Raw genomic sequence first — 19,617 nt, 5'->3', positions numbered from 1 at the left:
AACTAGTGTTGTCCACGGGACGAGACGGGACAGGCTTTTAAAAATTCGAGTCGAGACGAGATTGACCATGTGTCATGAGACAAACGAATATTTTCGAGACGAGACAGCATTTCCACGAGACGAGACAGGCCAAAGTCTCGTCTCGTGGGCAACAACAATCCGAACCACTATGTACAAGTCGACGACGCTAGCCACTGCGCTATCGGGTATATATATATATATATATATATATAGAGAGAGAGAGAGAGAGAGAGAGAGAGAGAGAGAGACTTTATCTTGGTAGACAGGGCTTAGCATTAAGAGGCCATAGTGCGAGGGCAAAAGTGGCATAAAGTGAGGAGCAACTACCCCACCACACCTCCTTAATCGTCTGTGTATGTTTATATATACACAGAGTCGTTGTAGCACGGTTTCATATTTGGTTGATTGCTCACAAACCCCAATATTATGCTACATTTTACAGTAAGCAGATTGCACCGCAACAAGTTCAATGCATTATTCTGATTAGCAAACATTTCCGACGAACTTTTGTTTTGGAAAGTTAATTTGAAGTAAATTTTACGTACAAATAGGTTAATTAGAAATTCACCCTCAACTTAATGTGAGATTCAATCCACTTTAATGTGCTCTTGCCGGGAATCGAACCCGAGAATCCTTGATTGTGGTAACTCACTTGTGTGTGTGTGTCACTAACTAATTCCTGAAAACAACTACACCGGGGCCTAAACAATGCGGATATGTAATTGTGGATTTCTACTGTCATTTTTTTAGGGTCGGGGGAAGGGTCATGCCAAAAAGCATCATAATAGGTGGGTCACTTTGCCAGGGAATGCCAGATGCATCACGTTTACCTCCTCGAGTTTGTTTTTAAGTGCACTTTATGCACAGAGAGGCTAATCGGGACTGAACTTCAAGTATAACGTGACCGAACCACTACGTGCATCCACCGGCTATCGAACCCGGGACCCCTTGATTGCATGGCGAAGACGCCACCAGGAGGTCCTTACCTCCTCGTGTAAAGCAATTCTATTTTATAAAAGAATTAATCGAAACGTATGCCGTAGGTAAATATCCGATTAACCTTGAATATTCACTGGTGTATAGCATTAATAAATTATTAAATCAATCAGTGTTTAATTCAATTCTGATTGTTTTTTCTTCTATAAGCTCTTCTTGTTAGTTCCTAAAAGGCTTTGCTTACGTTTGATTGAGAGATTGAAAAATTCAGGGAGTATATAGGGCAGTGTCAGCTGTACTTGTCAATCGTGCTACACTTATATTGTCATGTGAAGGTGAGGGGAAGCCATTACTCAACACATCCGACGTCCAACACAACGTGGCTTATGACATGACGTCATACTTGTCAAGGTTTCCAGCGCACCTGTAGCGCAGGCAGTGTAAGCACGCCAGCAACAACGAAGTATACAAGTGTTATCAGCTCGGAAGGCAAGTGGTGGGGCAGTGCTTGCTTTCTTTATTAGCGGCCTCCTCGTCTTCAAGTGCTCCATAAACTCGCAGTCGGTTATTAAAGTCACCACCGGAATTACGCGAATCGAATTTCTCTCTTTGCGTAACGGGAGAAAAATACTTACCAATCGTGATCGAACGAGAACCTTCGAGATGGTGCATAGCCAGAGAAACTGACAAAGGGGAAAAAATGTGCGAACGTCTGACTCACGGAAATCGCTGCTGAGATCTCGTTGCGAGCGTCGTGGCAGCGGGAGAAGAAGCGATGGCGGATCTCGAGCTGGAGCAGCTGTTTCGTACGTGCGACACCAAGGGAACCGGCCACATAGGGCCCGAGGAATTTCGGGATCTCTGCGCGGAATTCGAAATAAGCGGCACCGAGTCGCGTGCGATATTCGAGGATCTCGACCACGATGGAGACGGCCGGGTCAGCCTCCAAGATTTCGCCTGGGGATTTCGAGATTTTCTCACCCCCGGCTCTCGCAGAGGGTCCATGCAGGTCGGGGATGGTGTTGAGGCCATCCAGCGCCAGGCAGATATGGAAAGACGTCATTCCCAAGCGCGTCTGGCATGGGCGCATCTTGTGCAGGGAGTTGGAGAATCGACGGTCAAGAAGTTTCTTCAAACAAGGTACGTGCTGCAAACGGTAATTTACGCATATTTGGTCCCGTGGAAGGAGGGAGCCTGGCGTAATGGCAAATTTTCACCCAAAATATGCAAAAATTGGTCTTCTGACAGAAGTTTAGGAGGTATGGCGAGTGTAGAAATATCGCCGAAACGTTCATTTCTACGAAATATCCAAACTACCTTGTAAGTCTATTTTTCTGTGTCCTTCTAATCCTAGTTGCAAAATAAGCCCGTGCGTCTAGTTATATAAACTGGCATGAAAAATTTTCTCAACCAATAGAATAGATGCAGCAAAATGTCAAGCTTTTGGTTCTAAATATGAATATCATATTCATCTTCTTAATAAATTTATCATTAGACTTGACAGGAATTTTGTGTCAGAAAATAAATGAATCTGTGCATGTAATCATTTGTTTAGATAATAGGGTATACGAATTTAGCTTTCATGGGCCATAACAAACTGGCAGAATTCTGAAAGGAAGTAACAGAAAATGTCATATTTAAAAAAATATCGGCAAATTAATCGATAAGTCGCGATATGATATTATTATATTATCGTCCTTTCTTTACATATACGTACGTAATACATATAGGCTATACATAATGAATACATACACACAGACAGGGACGAGGGTGTTTATGTGTGTATAATATTGAAACCTAACTTCTGATAAATATATTTAAATTTAGCTAGATGTGAGTACTAATAATTCATATAATTTCTCTTCGATCTGCAAACACTTGCACACATACACACGCACTTTTGAAATCACTGGCATCGCCTATTAATTCGCACTCTGTGTGAGCGTGAGGTGGATTTTTGACATTCGACTGTTCACAAAACAGACGGGTCAATTGAGATCGTTTATATCACGCGAAGCTATTATTTGCTATGTATTCAACACCAACAGATCTCTAGATTAGCTAGTTTTTAAAATGTTGAAAGATCACGTGATATCAGTTGCTGTTTCTCGCGGTCAAACATGGGAGATGGAGGTAGTTGATATTCCGTCGAGCTACTATTATCACATGGATCTATTAGTCCACTAAATTTTGCCTTTAGCCTGGATCGCTCGCGCCTATAATAGTTGCCATGCGACGACTCGAATGTTAGATTTTTCTAGCAAACTTTATTTTTATGTTTATTAGTTTTTATTTAAATCAACATTCATTATTTAACTTTTAGAACACTTCTGGATAACCGCTTTTGTAAAAAAGTAAAAACATAAGAGTAGAATATTTGAACGATCTTTCCTAAATTAATATCGCGAAACCAAATTTAAAAAGCAGTATTCCAAAAATCATTTTACAAAGCCTTAGAATCACTGATGCAACGAAAATTTCTTCAGGGTCTGTCGCTTATCGCTCTGTCTATCATCCTGAGGAGCTACTGCGGTATCTCTTCGTCGGCCGGAGACCTCAGCACGCAAGCAGAATGTGAGATCACGCAGACACCAGACGAACACTGCTTTAAATAATACCGCTACCATCAGGCTTGTTTCGGCTAAGAATTTTTTTTAGGTTATAGATGACAAATAGAGATATGGTAGAAGGCACATCATTCCCATTACCTCATCAACAATTAAGATATAAGAATAAATTATGGATTGTTCGATTTCTTCTAACTCCACGAGCGATCACGGACTAGACATGTATAACACTGACAGACCGACGAACACGACTTGCTTCGTCGTTGCATTCAAGGGGTCGCAGGTTCGATATCCTTTGGAGGTACTCGGTGGTTCGAATCCCATTTGAAACTGTAGGTCCAGTTCTAATTAGCCTATCTGTGCACAAGCCGACTAAAGACTCAAACACGCCCTGCCCATAAGGATACTTTTCCAACTTTACTGATTAGTACCTTAAAATTAGTATCAGTTAGCAAGAAAAGTCAGTTTAATATAGAGTAGTATGACATTTAGCAATAATAACGCCTTTCACCTTGCTTGACATGTAATCAACGAGGATATTCGTGGCGGAAGGGGAAATTATAGCCTATTCTTCTCTTAATATCAGTTTCACATGACATTTACTTTCATTTTATTTGACGTTCCTACACTATTTCCTCTAGATGCCAATAAAGAATGAATTGGATTGAGATGCTGTTAATAATCAGTTGTTTCACACCGTTTAGGCGTCTTCTACAGCATATGGTTATGAATCGTATCATTCTCAGCTATAATATAAACCATTGCGTTCTGCAACTTGCATTGATCGCCATATGCGATGGTTTATATTATAGCTGAGAATGATACGATTCAAAACCATATTTTTTTTCTGGGCATGAAAAGCGAACGTGATAGAACTATCGGCAGCAAAAAAATCAATCAAACCACTGGCATAGTGGAGCATCACCATTATATTATAGAGTAGGCACAAAACGAAAACAAATTCAAGCAAATAAGTGACAACGGAGTGAATAACTGTAGCAACCAAGAGCAACCAAATTCTAATTCCCAATAAGGTTGATAGAGAATCCCAAACATCCGGTTTCTTTTTTTTGCTAATAAATCGTTCATTTATTTAGAGAAAGTGACTAAAGTACAGAATTCGGTTGCAAGTCCTTAGCAAAAGTAAAATTAATTATTCAAGCTATTTTACTGTTAACAACAGTTTACAAACAGGGACAGATTTGGCGCTACGACGAAAGAGGTCCGAATTCGAATCCCGGTCTGGGCATGGGTGTTCTTTGTGAGTGTTCATTCAACAATTTCATCGTATCGTCACTCATCCTCATCTTCGCAATTAGCCAGAATAGGCAGAGAAGCGAAGAAAATCAATCAATCAATCAATAACGTTTGATTTTTGGTGTCAATGTTCTTTTGTGTTCTTGGCAATGCAAGTTTTTTTTTAAGAAATTATATTAATAGATGGTGTCTGTAATTGAACACTGTATTTCTAATGTGTTTTATGTTCGAGACACTCGGTCTGTTTCGAGACTTTGATGTGATATTTGAAAAATTTACGTAAGCAAATTTACTTTACTGTTCTACTTCATTAGAGGATATCCTTCTGCCTCTATAGATAAGTCATATATTTTGTTTAGATATCACTATAGTAATTAAATAATCACTATAGTAGTGGAAATTGTGAGTCTATGATGCGTGGTTGCATATATTAAAGGGTTCGTAGCGTTAAAACAGAACATTTTTATAAAAATCTTTCCCCTTAATGACATGCATACGCTGTGAAATTTTGTGCCATAACACGCTGAATATATTGTGTGTACCATATATTTCGATACTCGATACGAGAACGAGACGTGTGATTAAGAATCGATACGAAAACGAGACATGCATTTAGAGCTCGGGAGAGACAGAGAATGAGGCAGGCCCGATACTCTGCCGAAATCTCGCCTCGTTCCATCCCGATTCTACTCCTAGTCCCTGCTATTAGCTTGTAATCAAAGAGGTTCGGGTTAATTCCAAGCGGGAATCCTCGTTTCAGTTGCTTGAATCTCATACAATACCGATAACCTATCTGTGCATAAGAGAACCCATTTCGTAAAATTTTCCAGACCTTTTCTTTGTAATCAAATCAATCATTGTTCTTATTCTATTCGTGTTTTACAAGGAAAAGTAAGTAAGTGCATTTTTTATGTTAACACATAGATAAGGCTAATCCTATAAAGGTCTGGCCGCACATTGCAGGCATGATTCAGGAATGGTAGCCGTTTTATTCACGTACTACGTCGTCTGGATTGCGAATAGTACACGTACAATAGCAATAAACACACTTAAGTTACATGGCCGGAGCGGATCAGGGATTTTTTGGCCCGGATTGGCAAAACGTTTGGCCAACGCATTTCAGGGATTCATGTACGTCGTCCTTATCGTAATCAGAGCAACAGATATTGAGGACTAAAAGTGATAAACGTTGTAAGTGCCAAAAGCGAAAGTGTTGGGAAATCGCATCGTTCAGCACATCAGTCACACTAGTGCCTTTTTACACGCCCTTTGAACTACTTAGAGGGCTACCAGGCACGTTTACCACATTATCAAGCATGGCACATTTCACACTTTAACGTGGAAAACGGTGTTTAAATTCTTGTGGCACTTACGGCGTTTACCAATTTTAGTCTTCAATTAATTCGCCAGGAGCGGACACAGGAATCGTCGCCGGGAAAGGCAAAAGTAGCTTCCTTCCCCGACCCGGTTTCGACCTCGAGAGTTATGGAGCATCCATGTTTAAAATTATCATGCAGGAGGCACATAGTGGTTCGGATCCCACTTTAAACTGTAGGTCCAGTCCCGATTAGCCTTACTGTGCATAAAGTGGACTTATACACCAACTAAATCCAATCCAATTATCATGCAGACTTTCAAGTTAAACATAGTCCACCTGCAGTATTTTTTTATTTATATAAAATAATTGATTGATTTGCTTTATATTACTTTGCTTTGGTGCTACTTTTGGTTAATTGCGAAGATAGGGATGATATGATGAAATTGATGAATGGACACTCACAAACATCCATGCCCAGGCCAGGATTCGAACCCGGGACCCCTGGCGTCGTAGTGCGACGTGCTAACCACTCCGCCACGGGAGCCGGCGATATATACATGTATATAAAATAAGAACGCACAGTTAATATAGGTATATACTTTTGCATGAGTGGGGTATAAAGTTTACATGCATTTGTTTTTGTTATTTCTTGTTCTTCTCATTTATTATTCATCTGATTGCAGAAAAGCACCAACATTATGTTTTTGATGGTAGATAACATACATAAATTTCTCCCGAATAGCCCGAGTAAAAAGCGAATTAGTTCCAAAAGTAGAGCGAAAAGCAGGTTGGAACTTGATGCTTTCACATTCTGCTGTGTGATCCAAAATAGAAGGTTTGTATGAGAGAGTATTCCAAATTATTATAGTTTAATTTGCCCCTAACTTTCAAATACCTCGCTTGATTGAGGTGGGTAAAAGTTGTAAGAAAATATGGGTGTGACTATGTATTTCAGTGGATTCATGGTTTGGAAATCTGAAAAATAAACAAGTGTAATTGTGCCAGATATTCGTTCATCTGGTGTTTGAGTACAGGAGAACCGAAGGTTGATTGATTGATTGATTTAGTTAATTTTACTTCGCGTTTTGTGCCTCTTTGCTAATTTGCGAAGATGGGGATGAGTGATGAAATGATGAAATTGATGAATGGACATTCACAAGCAGCCAAGCCCGAGCGGGATTCGAACCCGGGACCCTTGTCGTCGCAGCGCGACGTGCTAACCTTCGGCAACATGGTTCGGCAGGAGAACCGAAGGATATAATGATAAGTTTATTATAATAATTGATGTTATCGATTGTTTTATTTTTGAAAACATTATTAAGTAGTTTTGTATCAATGGCCTGACCTCTCTCGACAAAATTACTACCGACACCCATGTTTCTAGTTTGATATATATATATATATTGAGTTCTAAAAATCATTCGTTACTCTTCCGTGATCTGGAAGTGTGTGGTTCGTCGCTTTCGATTCGGGCGCCATGTGGAAATCGACTAAGTTCCGAAACCGACACTCAGGTAGTTCTGCTCACTTTCTCCCAGACCCTGGAGCAACTGTAGAGCAGATTTTAAAGTGGAATAACGTTGAATTACCACACAAGTTTATAGCTTTACTTATTTATTTATACAAAATCGGTGTTAGCATTTGGAGATTAAAGGCAGGGTTAAGCCATCGAAATTTTGAGCTAGGGTTTATTTTCATCCACTGCTGTGTGGTTTTCACGCACACAGCTGCAAAAGCGAAATATGTATGTAAAAGTGTATTTCTTTGTACATGCTCTGGCCTAGGTTGCCTTTTGCCCAGTAGCCGGGGAAGCCAACGGTTGCTTTCCCTCAACTGCTTCCCCGTTTGAAAGGTAACAATAAAACCTTTTCTCGGTGGTTGGAGGGCGGGTCGTTTGTCGGAGGTATAAATACCGGTTCCGACTTGTTACGCTCTCTTATGCTCTCAGATTTTCAGGCTCTCAGATCGCAGAAAGTGGCCGTTCCTCAATGGATTTAGACAGTTTTTTGGATGCATCGATACACACAGAGAGTAAGCGCCGTATGAGTAGGGACCTCTGCGTGATAAACTGCGGGGGCGGGTTTGCGCGACTATAAATAGTGCGCTCGTAGCTCTAATAAGATGTACTGCACTTAATACGAGGACGGCGTAGGGACCTCTGCGTGATAAAGTGTGGGGGCAGATTAGCGCTATGGTAAATAGTGCGCTCGTAGAGTGGAGTCTTGATAAGTGCAATTCTCTGTGTTTGGGGGCAAAAGGCAACCGGGAGCAGTTGATATTGGATTTGTTATGAAAATATGTATATACGGCGAAGGGTAGAAGTGTAAATAAAACTGTACATACAAGAGATAACTCCGGAAGACGTCAATATCTTGTCAACACCATTTATTTTTTGCTATTACGAATAATTTTTATCATTGAAAATGTTGAGGGCACTAAGGATTAAACGTTTCTCGTTCAAGTGTGCCACCTTCACTTTCGGTTTGGATGTGATCAGGATATCGGACGACTTCCGTTCCGAAAAGAGCCTGCCAGATCTTAATTAACCAATGTTCAGAATAACTGGAAGCAAAATAAGATATTTTCCTCACATAATTTCCAGTTTGTGAATTAGGACAGCCTCAATTACAACTGGCCGATGTCCATACTTAGCGCGAAATAAGTTTGATCATAAACATTGTGCGAATTAATTCTTTCACTTTTGTGGAGATGAAGTCGATGTAAACAGGAAATGCATATACCTGTATATTACACATGGGAGGTACGATCATAATGTAGTGGTCGGTTTAGCAAATGCTTTAAAATATCCGTAGCTATGTTCTATGCGGGGTGCGGGATAAACAATAATGAATTTTGTAATTATCATTTTTAGTCTTAGTTTTAAAAGTTATTCGAAGACAAAAATAGTAATTGGGGGTCTTTTTGAGAGTGATTTTACCATTATCACTTTAGATTTTCCAGATTTATTTAATGCTTTCATTTAAAAAATTTTGATTTTCTCAAAATTTCTGGAGCGCCTGTAGCTCATCAGCTTCTCCTGCGTGCGCCAGTGTCTATAGCTGAATGAATTCTTAGTTTCGCTATATATATTACATTTTCGAGAATTCACTACTAGCTCTACTAACTTTTCATTTTTCAACTGTTTGCGCAATTGCAATACTGAAATCGAACTCCGTACGTACATTTTCTAGCAATTTTCTTAGTTTGCATCGCATTCCCTCAACTATTGTCTAATCTCGACGACGAGGAAGAATGGTTAGATTTAAATGATAAAGAGACGCTCATAAGGAGATACTCATGTCCAGGGCAGGACTGAATCTAGAACCTTCAGTGGTGAGACTGTGCCTCATCGCTCCCGGCCATCAAGGGCGCGTTGTTCTACATGTAGTGAATATTAACTTTGGGTGGCCGAAAGTTCCTATAATAAAGAACCGACGGAATATCTTCATCAACACTATATTTGCATGTTAGAATGTTTTTCCGTTGCGGAGTGGTTAGTATTATTATTATTATCTCAATAGGGTTACAATTAAGCCATACAACATTTCATTTAGAACAATATTAATACAAATAATGACTTGATGCCCTATGTGGTAAAAAATATACAAAAGCTACATCTAAGGAAAATGAGATGAATTTACATGAGTATACAGTATAAAGTGTTCTATAGTGGCAATGAAATAAAGAAAGTTTGAGAGTTATACACATTTAGAAGAAAGGAAAATGTAAGGGTGTGTGGGTTTGGGTATGAGAGTGTATTAAATTAATGTTCGAAGCACATGGATGAAAATTTTAAAACATATGTATTTGGCGGGAATGGTGGTGGTGTGGGGGGGGTGAAGCACTGAAAATAATGTTACTGGAGTTAGAATTTATATGCATGTGAACGTAGAAGACGACAGAACTGCGCTTTGCTGGTACTGAGTTTGACCTTCGTCGGGAGTGAATTCCAGGTTACCGCTGCTAGGTACGAGAAGGACTTCTGGCGAAATCGGCTTTTGTTAGGTTTGAGGATTACTAAGTCTCTATGTAAGGACGATCTGGTGTTTCGGGTACTGAACTCAGAGCGGAGCTTAATCCTATTATACAATGGAGAAGATTTGTTATGTACTATGGAATACCTTATTCAGGTAGATGTAATGTATTCTCGAAGTGACTGTGGGTATGTTGTAAATCTTGCGCAATTGTTGAGAATTATATTCTTGGGGGTGCATGTGAATAGTTCTTAAGCAATTTTTTTGGATTGTTTCAAGTTTCTTCAGATGAGTTAAGTTACCGCCATAAATAAGACTAGCACCATACTCGAATACGGGACGAATAAAGGAAAGGTAGAAATGTCTACTAAGATTTCTATTGAGATATTTACGAATTTTTCGAAATATGTAAACATGGTGATAAATTTTACGAATATAGTTATTTATTTGGAGGTTAAAATGTAGCTGGGGGTCTATAATCATTCCTAGATACTTTAAATGATTGCTCAAAGGTACTCTGGCGTCATTAAGGGTAATATCTATCGTGTTAGCCGGGATTCCCTTACCGATGTGAAGCACCATAGCCTTCGTCTTTGCAACGTTAAGCTTCAGGTTGTTCACGTTGTACCAATTTAGTACTTTGGGGAATGAGTTTTCCATTTTCTCCTTTACATCCTGGTACGTTTCTCAAACATGGACGATAAGGCAGTCATCTGCGTACAGAGTAATCGACAAATCTGAATTTATTAGTGTGATATCGTCAATAAATAGGTAGAATAATTTTGGGCCAAGTATAGAGCCTTGTGGAATGCCTGAGGACACTGACTGCTCGGTGGAAAGTGAACATCCTACTTTCGTTGAGATTTTTCTATTCGCGAGAAAACTTTTCATTAAGAGAATTGTTTTGCTGTTGAAACCAAATCTGTTCTTTAATTTTTCTATTAGCAACTTATGATCAACGGTATCGAAGGCTTTGCATACGTCCAGGGAAATCAATCCAACTAGGGAACTGCTTTTTTTGTCCAGTGTCTCGCGCCATTCATTAATTAGACTAAGTAATAATAATTCCGAGGATACATCCTTTCTGAATCAGACATCAGATTGTTGACTTCCAGGAAAGTTGTCAGTTGCTTCTCTATTACTTTTTCCATAACTCGGCTTAATGTTGGGGTTAAGGAAATCGGCCTGTAGTTACACGCTAGGGTAGGAGATCCAGATTTGTGAATTGGAGTTATTATAGAGTGCTTCCAGGTCGTTGGAAAATGGCAACGTTTGAAGGACGTGTTTATTATGTCGGCGAGGGGCTCCGCTATAAGTGGAGCCAACACCACCAGAACGCTGTTGGGAATGCCGTCCGAACCTCCTGCCTTTTTTACGTTTAATTTATTAAGAATTGCCAAAACTTCATCGACCGTAACAGATTTTAATGTGAACTCTTTAATTTGTTGGACAACAGCTGAATTGGGGTCTTTCCTTAGAATATTTATGTTCGAATTTCGAGGATTAACGTGCGTCGATGCTTTGCAGATATTAGAAAAATGAATATTTAAATAATGAGCTATGTCGGACGGGCTCGTTAGGAGGACATTGTCGACTAGTAAATGATTAATTGTAGTTTTTGATTCTCTACCCGTGATCTCATTGATAACCTTCCATTTGCAGTTGTTATTGCTAGTGGTCTGGTTCACCATATCTCTGTAGTAATGTACTCTTGCCTGCCTAGTAATTGTTGTGCAATGATTTCTAAAATATTTGTATTGCTCCCATGTATAGTCACAGGAAGGATCCACCGCTTTCTTGAACAAGCGGTTCTTCTGTGATATTAATTTAATAATTTGAGGGGTAATCCAGGGCTTCCTGCTTTCTCTCACCCTGAGAGTTTTCAAGGGAGCAAATTCGTCGAGTGCAGTCGAAATGAGAGACTGCAGATGACTGACCTTGTCGTCTACGGCTAAGTTGGGAGATGTACTTGCGTTGAACGGAAGAGAGGACGCGAAGGTGAAAAAAAATTGGTTCGTATATTTTATGAATTTTACGGGTGTAAGTAATTAGCTTCCTTGGCGTGCGCGTTATATTAATTTTGAGTGTGGTGTAAACGAGAAAATAGTCACTCATGTCCTCATAGACAGTTCGTGTATCTGTGTGCAAGTGAGGGTTCGAGGAATAAATGTGGTCGATTAACGATTCGGATGTCCATGTAATTCTTGTAGGCAGAGTAACGAGTTGTTTGTTTCCTAGGACTGCTAACGTTTCCAATATTGTATCTGAGTCTTTGTCATCTTTCAGCAAATTTACGTTCATATATCCAAGGAATATTGATAGATGGCTCGGTGGTAAGCTACTGATCATCCTTTGCAAGATTTCGCACGCTTTTCCAACCGATCCGCTAGGAGGTCTATATCCGCAACCTACGATAACACTTTTATTTGTTTTTGGACACGAGACTCGCACCCATAGTCCTTCAAGGTCACTTTCATTGACCGAAATTACGTTATAGGCAAGAAGGTTGTTCTTAACGAAAATAGCGGTACCACCTCCCCGGGTGTCTCGGTCGTTTCTAAAGAGATGGAAATTTGGAATGCTGTATAGAGGGTGAGGAATAGATGACTGCAGCCACGTTTCGCTCAATGCGATAACATCGAATTTTGTTATTTCGGATGCGGAGAATTCCGTGAATTTGTTGTCGAGGGACTGAACGTTCAGGTGGCAGACGTGAATGTGGCCTTCCCCCTCCGCGAGCTGGACGTCCGGCAGGGTATGATACAACTTGAAAAGCCCTTGCTTCAAACCTGTCTGCCCCTTGAAATTTGGGTCATCAGTCTGGGAGGGGGTGTCTTCGAGGTTAGCTACTTGGGGTGGAGAATCAGCCATTTCTTGCAGATGTGAATGGCGTGGCTGTGACTGCAAGTGTTGCAAACTGAGTATCAGCTATGGCGCCATTCGTAAACTGTCTTCGTGCTGTTTGTTCAGTGCATCTGGGGGACCGGGGAAGATAAGTACGGACTTGTGGGGTGAGTTGGTAAAAGTAAGCGGTGTTAAAAATTTGAGAATCTGAGGGTGAAATTTAGACATTTGCATATATGAGGTAGATGATATGATAGAATAAATAGTTTCTTAAAATTATTTGAAGGAGATTGAAAACTAAAGGCACTTCCAATTTTTACAATGAAAATTTAAATTTAAGAAAAAAATGAAAAATGATAATATATATATATAAAAAAAACACTAGAGAATGACACAAACTAAGAGGCGGTTGAATAGCAATGTTCCCAGCAAACGATCACTGTGATTTGTGTTAGAGGCGACCAAGTTCATCAAAAGTTGTGACGTAGTGTCTGACATTGTTTCTTTTAACCAGAATGCGACCATCGAATGTCCAAACACACTTCATACCGAATTTCTCGATTGCCTGCCTGTTGAGCTGCAATCTGGAGAAGCACAAGTCTTTTTTGATGGATATTCTACTACCGTGCGTCCATTTCGATCTTCAGCCGAGAGATCGGGAGAAGCGTGGCGGGCGGCGCTGACGGAGATGCCGACATTTGCGGCCTGTAATGCCCGCTTATTTTTATGGACATATGCAGACATTTATATAAATATTGCAAAACGAGCACTAACCTGTGTTATAAGAGTACGGTTTTAATTTTAGTAGCTTAGTGGCTGTATGTGCCGATGATTTTGACACGCCCACCTCTTGTGAAACACGGCCTAGAGGTTTGTTTGGAGAACGTTCTAACGCTGCACCAATATCATCGAGTTTTGCTTCGGTTAGAATCCGTCGTTTTTGCTTAGGTGTTTTAAAATTTAACGATCCAGTTTCTCGGAATTTAAGGACAAGATGTCTAACCGTATCTCTATGTGGAGGTGAAACGCTTGGGAATTTCTGTACAAATTGCCTACACACGTCTCGACACGAGTCTGTTTTCACGTACGTGTCATACATAAAAAATCTTTTTTCTAACGTGAACCTTGAAGCTGGCATTCCAATCGTCTCACTGACACAACACACATACACACTGCAATAACACAAACAAGTAACTGCAAGTAACCAAGAATAGCACTCTTGCGCACAGTACGAAATTAACACGCTCTTGGTTTACATTGCTCGCCACTATATTCACAACTCGGTCTTCATCTAGTCGCGAAGGAACAAAAAAACTCGAGCTCGGAGATTGCAAGGAAGCTCACGTAAACCATTCACTTGTAACGGTTTCGTCTGCAGCGTAATCTTGATACAGTGTTGCACATTCGAAACCTCCAAACGATTCCCATGGCCACAAAACTCTTTCAAGGATATAAACTTAAGCAGGACGTTCCTGGTCAAAACTATAATTAAAATGCTTTATTATCTGTGGCTCTTAACATTGTTTCTATTGCGTATTTATTTGTGTATATAAGAGCAGAACTTGGATGAATTACAGAAGAACTTTTGCGTGTTATAACACAGGTTAGTGCTCGTTTTGCAATATTTACATAAATGTCTGCATATGTCTATAAAAATAAGCGGGCATTACAGGCCGCAAATGTCGGCATCTCAGTCAGCGCCGCCCGCCACGCTTCTCCCGATCTCTCGGCTGAAGATCGAAATGGACGCACGGTACCTTTGAGCTTTTCCTTGGAGTTAACTCTGGCCCGGGAATGATAGTTTGTAAATTTAACAATGATTGGTCTGATCTTACCTTCAGATTCGGCCCCTATCCTGTGGCTCCTGCATATTTCCGATGGCTCCAATTTCACTGCTAGCTGTTTCTCAAAGAGGGAGAGAGCAACATTATCTGTTTTCATTCGGGGTCTCCGGAATCCCGAAGATCCGGATACTGTTCCTCCTCTGATACTGCTCGAGATCCACCACCTTTTCTTCTAATTTCACCAGCTAGGAAGCCAGCAAACCCAGGGTAAGTCATGAATGTGTCATTCTGTTTTTGATTCATTGATTGATTTGCGTTATTTTGCTTAGCTTTTCTGCCCCATTTGACTAATCGCGAGGATGACGATGAATGTTGATAAGATGAAATTGAAGAGAAGACAATCGCAAGCACGTATTGACAGGACACAAAATATGCCCCACAGAGCATCATGCTGGTTGTGAGTTCAGACGCCAGAGCCCCGTTAGTTTGCAAAGTCCGTGGAATAGTGGTTGACATTTGGGTGCTTACTGGAAAGTCATCCTTCATTCTGTTTTTATCCCATCATCTAAATTGAAAACTAAACTCCGTGGCACAACAGCCCTTTGAAGGCCACTGCCGGGGATGGCGCGTGATCAGCGCATAGAGTCCCATCGCCGCTGTTTTCTGGCTTTCAATAAGTCCGCTACTATTGCCTGCAAGCAGCTCCTAAATTGTCCTCACGATGATGGCCAACACCGAAACGTTGGAGCTCCAACCCGGGACCTTTCGCACCAAAGGCGAAGGGCTAACCATTCGACTGGCGAGAACTCTTGCCACATCATCTATTTCATGAAATCATCATTCAATCTCATAATGTTGATTAACCTAGAGAGGTAGAAAAGCAACGAAAAATAACCGAAACGGAAATACAAAAATTAGAGACACGTAAGAATGCAATGTTAGAACGATGAAGGCAAGACAATTATGGAGATACTATTATCTAGTCCTGCCGGTTGTATATATTAAATTGATTAACATATTACTCTTATTGAACATTAACGGCAAAATATTTCTTAACAATGAGCTGAGCACATGCTACCAGTTTCAAAATAGTTGGAAGTAAAATCAGTTTTGAACTGATGTTATGATATTTCTAAAACTTCGAAAAAAAATTGATATTTTCCGTTACTAATATGAATGTTCTCTTTTTAAGAAACACGTTCATTTCTGCCAGCGAGCCCGACCCTGTGGCCGAGTGGTTAGCACATCGCGCTGCGACGCCAAGGGTCCCGGGTTCGAATCCCGGTCGGGCTTGGTTGTTTGTGAATGTCCATTCATCAATTTCATCATTTCATCACTCATCCCCATCTTCGCAAATTAGCCAAGAGGCACAAAACGCGAAGTAAAATAAACTAAATCAATCAATCAATCAATTTCTGCCAGTGCGAAATTTAACTTCCCTATATCATACATAGTATTCTCTATTTCACCGGGCAAAGGGGGATGATTTCGCATCGTTAATAGGCACCTCGGTCCTAGACTTTTCAGCTACGAATAAGAATGCAAAGTCCCTTCGCATCCACCACGTCAAGGACGAATCCTGGTGTTGCGTGTCCCAGCCATTTCTCCTTCCCGCTGCCACTTACAGTGATGTATTACCGATTTTTTTAGTGGTACAAATTTGTATGTGCATCCAGTATGCAACTTCCACAATTGTTACCTCAGGACATCACAATATCTGGATAGTACTTTACAAATTGGGGACTTTTATATCAATAAATGATATAACAATATTTTTTGCTGGTTTGAGAATATTTCGGAGATAGGAGACTAAAGACCGATTAGTAGTATGTTGAACAGGGTTTAAAATTTTGCAGCAGTTGTACGGATTCTATACATTTTTAAAATCTAATTTACAACATGTTGTTGAAATTGTAAATACCAATATCTGAAGAGAACTGTCGTAAGACAGACAGTGATATATTTTACAATAACATAGCTACATCCACGGACATCCATTGGATTGTTTCCTTGTTTCCAGCGAGGAGCAATCAAAGGTATTCTCCCCCCCCAAAAAAAGTGCTGCTACCTCAATGAAAAACGCTGCTTTCATTTGAAGTTATCACTTTCCTGAGACAACCTGACCCAGTCTTACATGTCATTATCAATCCCTCATAATAATTAACACAAATTACTGTGACCGAAATTAAATTAAAATATGTAATTGTAGTCTGACATTCTTTTCCGAGAGATGTGGCACCCTTGCCTCATCAATCCGGACGTCCATAGCGGGATTTATAGTAACTCCGTCACCTCGCTTTAATACTACAATGATTGCACTGAAGAAATGTATGCTGTGACACTTAAAAATTGCACTTTAATTTTTGCAGTAATTTTATGACAACAAGAGTAATAATAATAATAATAACCCATAGCTCTACAGCCCGTGAGGGCCTTGGCTTACCTACCGACTGCTGGTCTCCTTCCCACACTGTTCCTCCGTCACCGACAACAAGAGTAATATACATAATTTTTATCATCTTTGCTATGCTTTTTTTGTTAAAATATATGATGCAATTTCAGCATGTGAATGTCTCACATATATTTCATTATCTTATAGTGTTTGTGTATCATAAATCAAACTTGCTAGTTAACTCAACAGACATTAAAAAAATAAACAGATGTACACGTAATTCGAATATATGTATGTTATTATACGTAGATCTTACTACATAGTTGCCTGAATCTGAACCGAATACTTTCCTGAAATTAATTTTATTTATTACACATTCCTACAAACATGAATAGTTATTGAACTTGAAAGTTTTTAAAGTTTAAATAACTTCATCACACTCTCGCATGTAATACTTTCAACCATATTTCTAACCTCAGATCCTACCAACGCTTTTACTTATTATTTTTATTTTCGACATTATTCTGAAATATTTGATTGATTGATTGATTGATTGAGTTGGTGTTATAAGTTCACTTTATGTACAGTAAGTCTAATTGGGACTGGACCTACAGTTTAAAGTGGGATCCGAACCACTATGTGCCTCCACCGAGTATCGAACCCGGGACCCCTTGATTACAAGGCGACGACACTAGCACTGCGCCATCGGGAGGCCTCTCAAATATTTGAATTTACTGAACTATGTCAACGGATTTGCTAAAGTATTCAAAATATCCATTAAAGCATTCCCATTAAACATTTCAATATTAGATCTTCGAACATATATGTTTGTTTCTCTACGCAAAGGAAGGAGCAAGATAATAACTGTTTTCATAAATGTATCATTTATGAATATTTGATCCAATTTATTAAACATTGAAATATTAAAGTTGTCATGCAAATCTCTGTCCTTAGTAATGAAGTTTTGTTTCAAGTCCACTTTATGCACGGATAGACTAATCGGACCTGGGCCTACAGTTTGTGTGCCTCGACGCGGTATGAAAATCAATAGACTACAACATAATATAAATCCCAGAAAATTCCCGAAAAAAATTAAAACAAATGCAATATTTCCGAAGTTATGCATTTTGCGGAGAATGGGAGAACGTTAAAGAAAAGAACATTTTGTAAACAAACACACACATAGCTCTAGCTGGAAGTGCGGGATAGCTGAAGCGTTTTTACCAACAGAACAAGTCGTGCGACTTTCTCGCAAGTCTTTTCCAAAACCCGCGCCGACATTGTTAGTTGATTCATTTCGTTGCCATTATGATTGTCCACACTGATGATTTTTGATTGATTGATTTAGTTTATTTTACTTGGCTTTTCTGCCACTTTTGGCTAATCACGAAGATGAGGATGAGTGATGATATGATGAAACAGAGGAAGGGACACTCACAAAGAACACCCATTCATAGGCCGGAATTCGAGCCCGGGACCCTTGGCACAGTAGCTCCACACTGATGGAAATGAACAGTGGAGATGATGGGGGCTAGAGCATCCCATTGCCTCAGATAGCTTTAAAAATTCTGAACCTTTGGATACGTCGACATGGCATGCTAAAAGGGGAGTCGGGCGTCAGGAGGGAGTCGAACTGCCCGTCGTTGTTTTCAAATTGGGGGAAAAGCAACAAGCCTATTATTTTTATCGCTAACAGGAGCAAAGATCAGTTAATTTGTATTCCACAAGAATAACCAAAGCAGAATTTGTTTTTGATGGAAAAATTAGGGTTAAATTCCGGAATCTTGTCAGAATTTCGTGTTTTCATATTCTACTACTTCATCCATGATTTTTCAACATTCCAAAAATTAAATTGTTATGTTGTGAGAGGTTATGACCATCATCTCAGATTTTAACAAAGTGTGCAAGCAAATAATAAGTTCGAATAATTATGCATTGCAGTAGAGTAATTCTGTTAAAAATAAGTTGAGAAGTTGATGTGTTGGTCAATCACTCATGGTTGGATCGAGTGTAAAAGTCTCCGATTATATTAATAATAATAGTAACTTAGCAGTAAAATATTTTGTTGTAACAAGTATATAATTATAATTATTATTGTATTTTATTCTCAACTTCATGTCAATAATTTGACGCCTACAAAATCTGGTGACGTCCAAATCTCCTGGCCCGTCCATGGACATGACATACAAGAACCAAATGAATGAACGAAAGAAAGAATCAAGTATGGTCAACATGTTGCTTCCAGTTGTATTTTTCAGACATAAAACGACCGGGGAACTGTGACATTTTCAGCTTTTAACTGTCTGACGGATGTTAAAAAGACATACTTTCAGTTGTGTAGAACGTTCAAGGCCATCATAAAACTTTATCGCTAACATGACTCATAAGGAACAGCAAGTGTGCTAAGTCAATAATACGAGAACTGTGGATTTGAAAAGGAAAACAAGAGAAAAGATTGCAGGGGAACATGGAGATTCAGTATCAGAATCATCTCAAAATAACGTTCCAACTACGTAAGTATATG

The 19,617-nt window shown here is 39.6% G+C and overlaps 1 protein-coding gene across 1 annotated transcript in view; it reads left to right on the top strand.

The window, feature by feature from the left end:
- The first annotated feature begins 1,411 nt into the window (after nucleotides 1-1,411).
- Nucleotides 1,412-19,617, top strand: part of LOC145984093 (ras and EF-hand domain-containing protein-like) — a 154,988-nt gene continuing 136,782 nt past the window's right edge. Inside the window, exon 1 of the mRNA XM_083117500.1 lies at nucleotides 1,412-2,097. Coding sequence (XP_082973626.1) covers nucleotides 1,733-2,097 — 365 coding nt within the window. The 5' untranslated portion in view covers nucleotides 1,412-1,732. The remainder of the gene's footprint in view (nucleotides 2,098-19,617) is intronic.

Source organism: Lepisma saccharinum, chromosome 2 (genome assembly GCF_977018435.1).
Source record: "Lepisma saccharinum chromosome 2, izLepSacc3.1, whole genome shotgun sequence".
NCBI classification, from domain to species: Eukaryota; Metazoa; Arthropoda; class Insecta; order Zygentoma; family Lepismatidae; genus Lepisma; species Lepisma saccharinum.
This window is presented reverse-complemented; position numbering and strand designations above follow the sequence as displayed.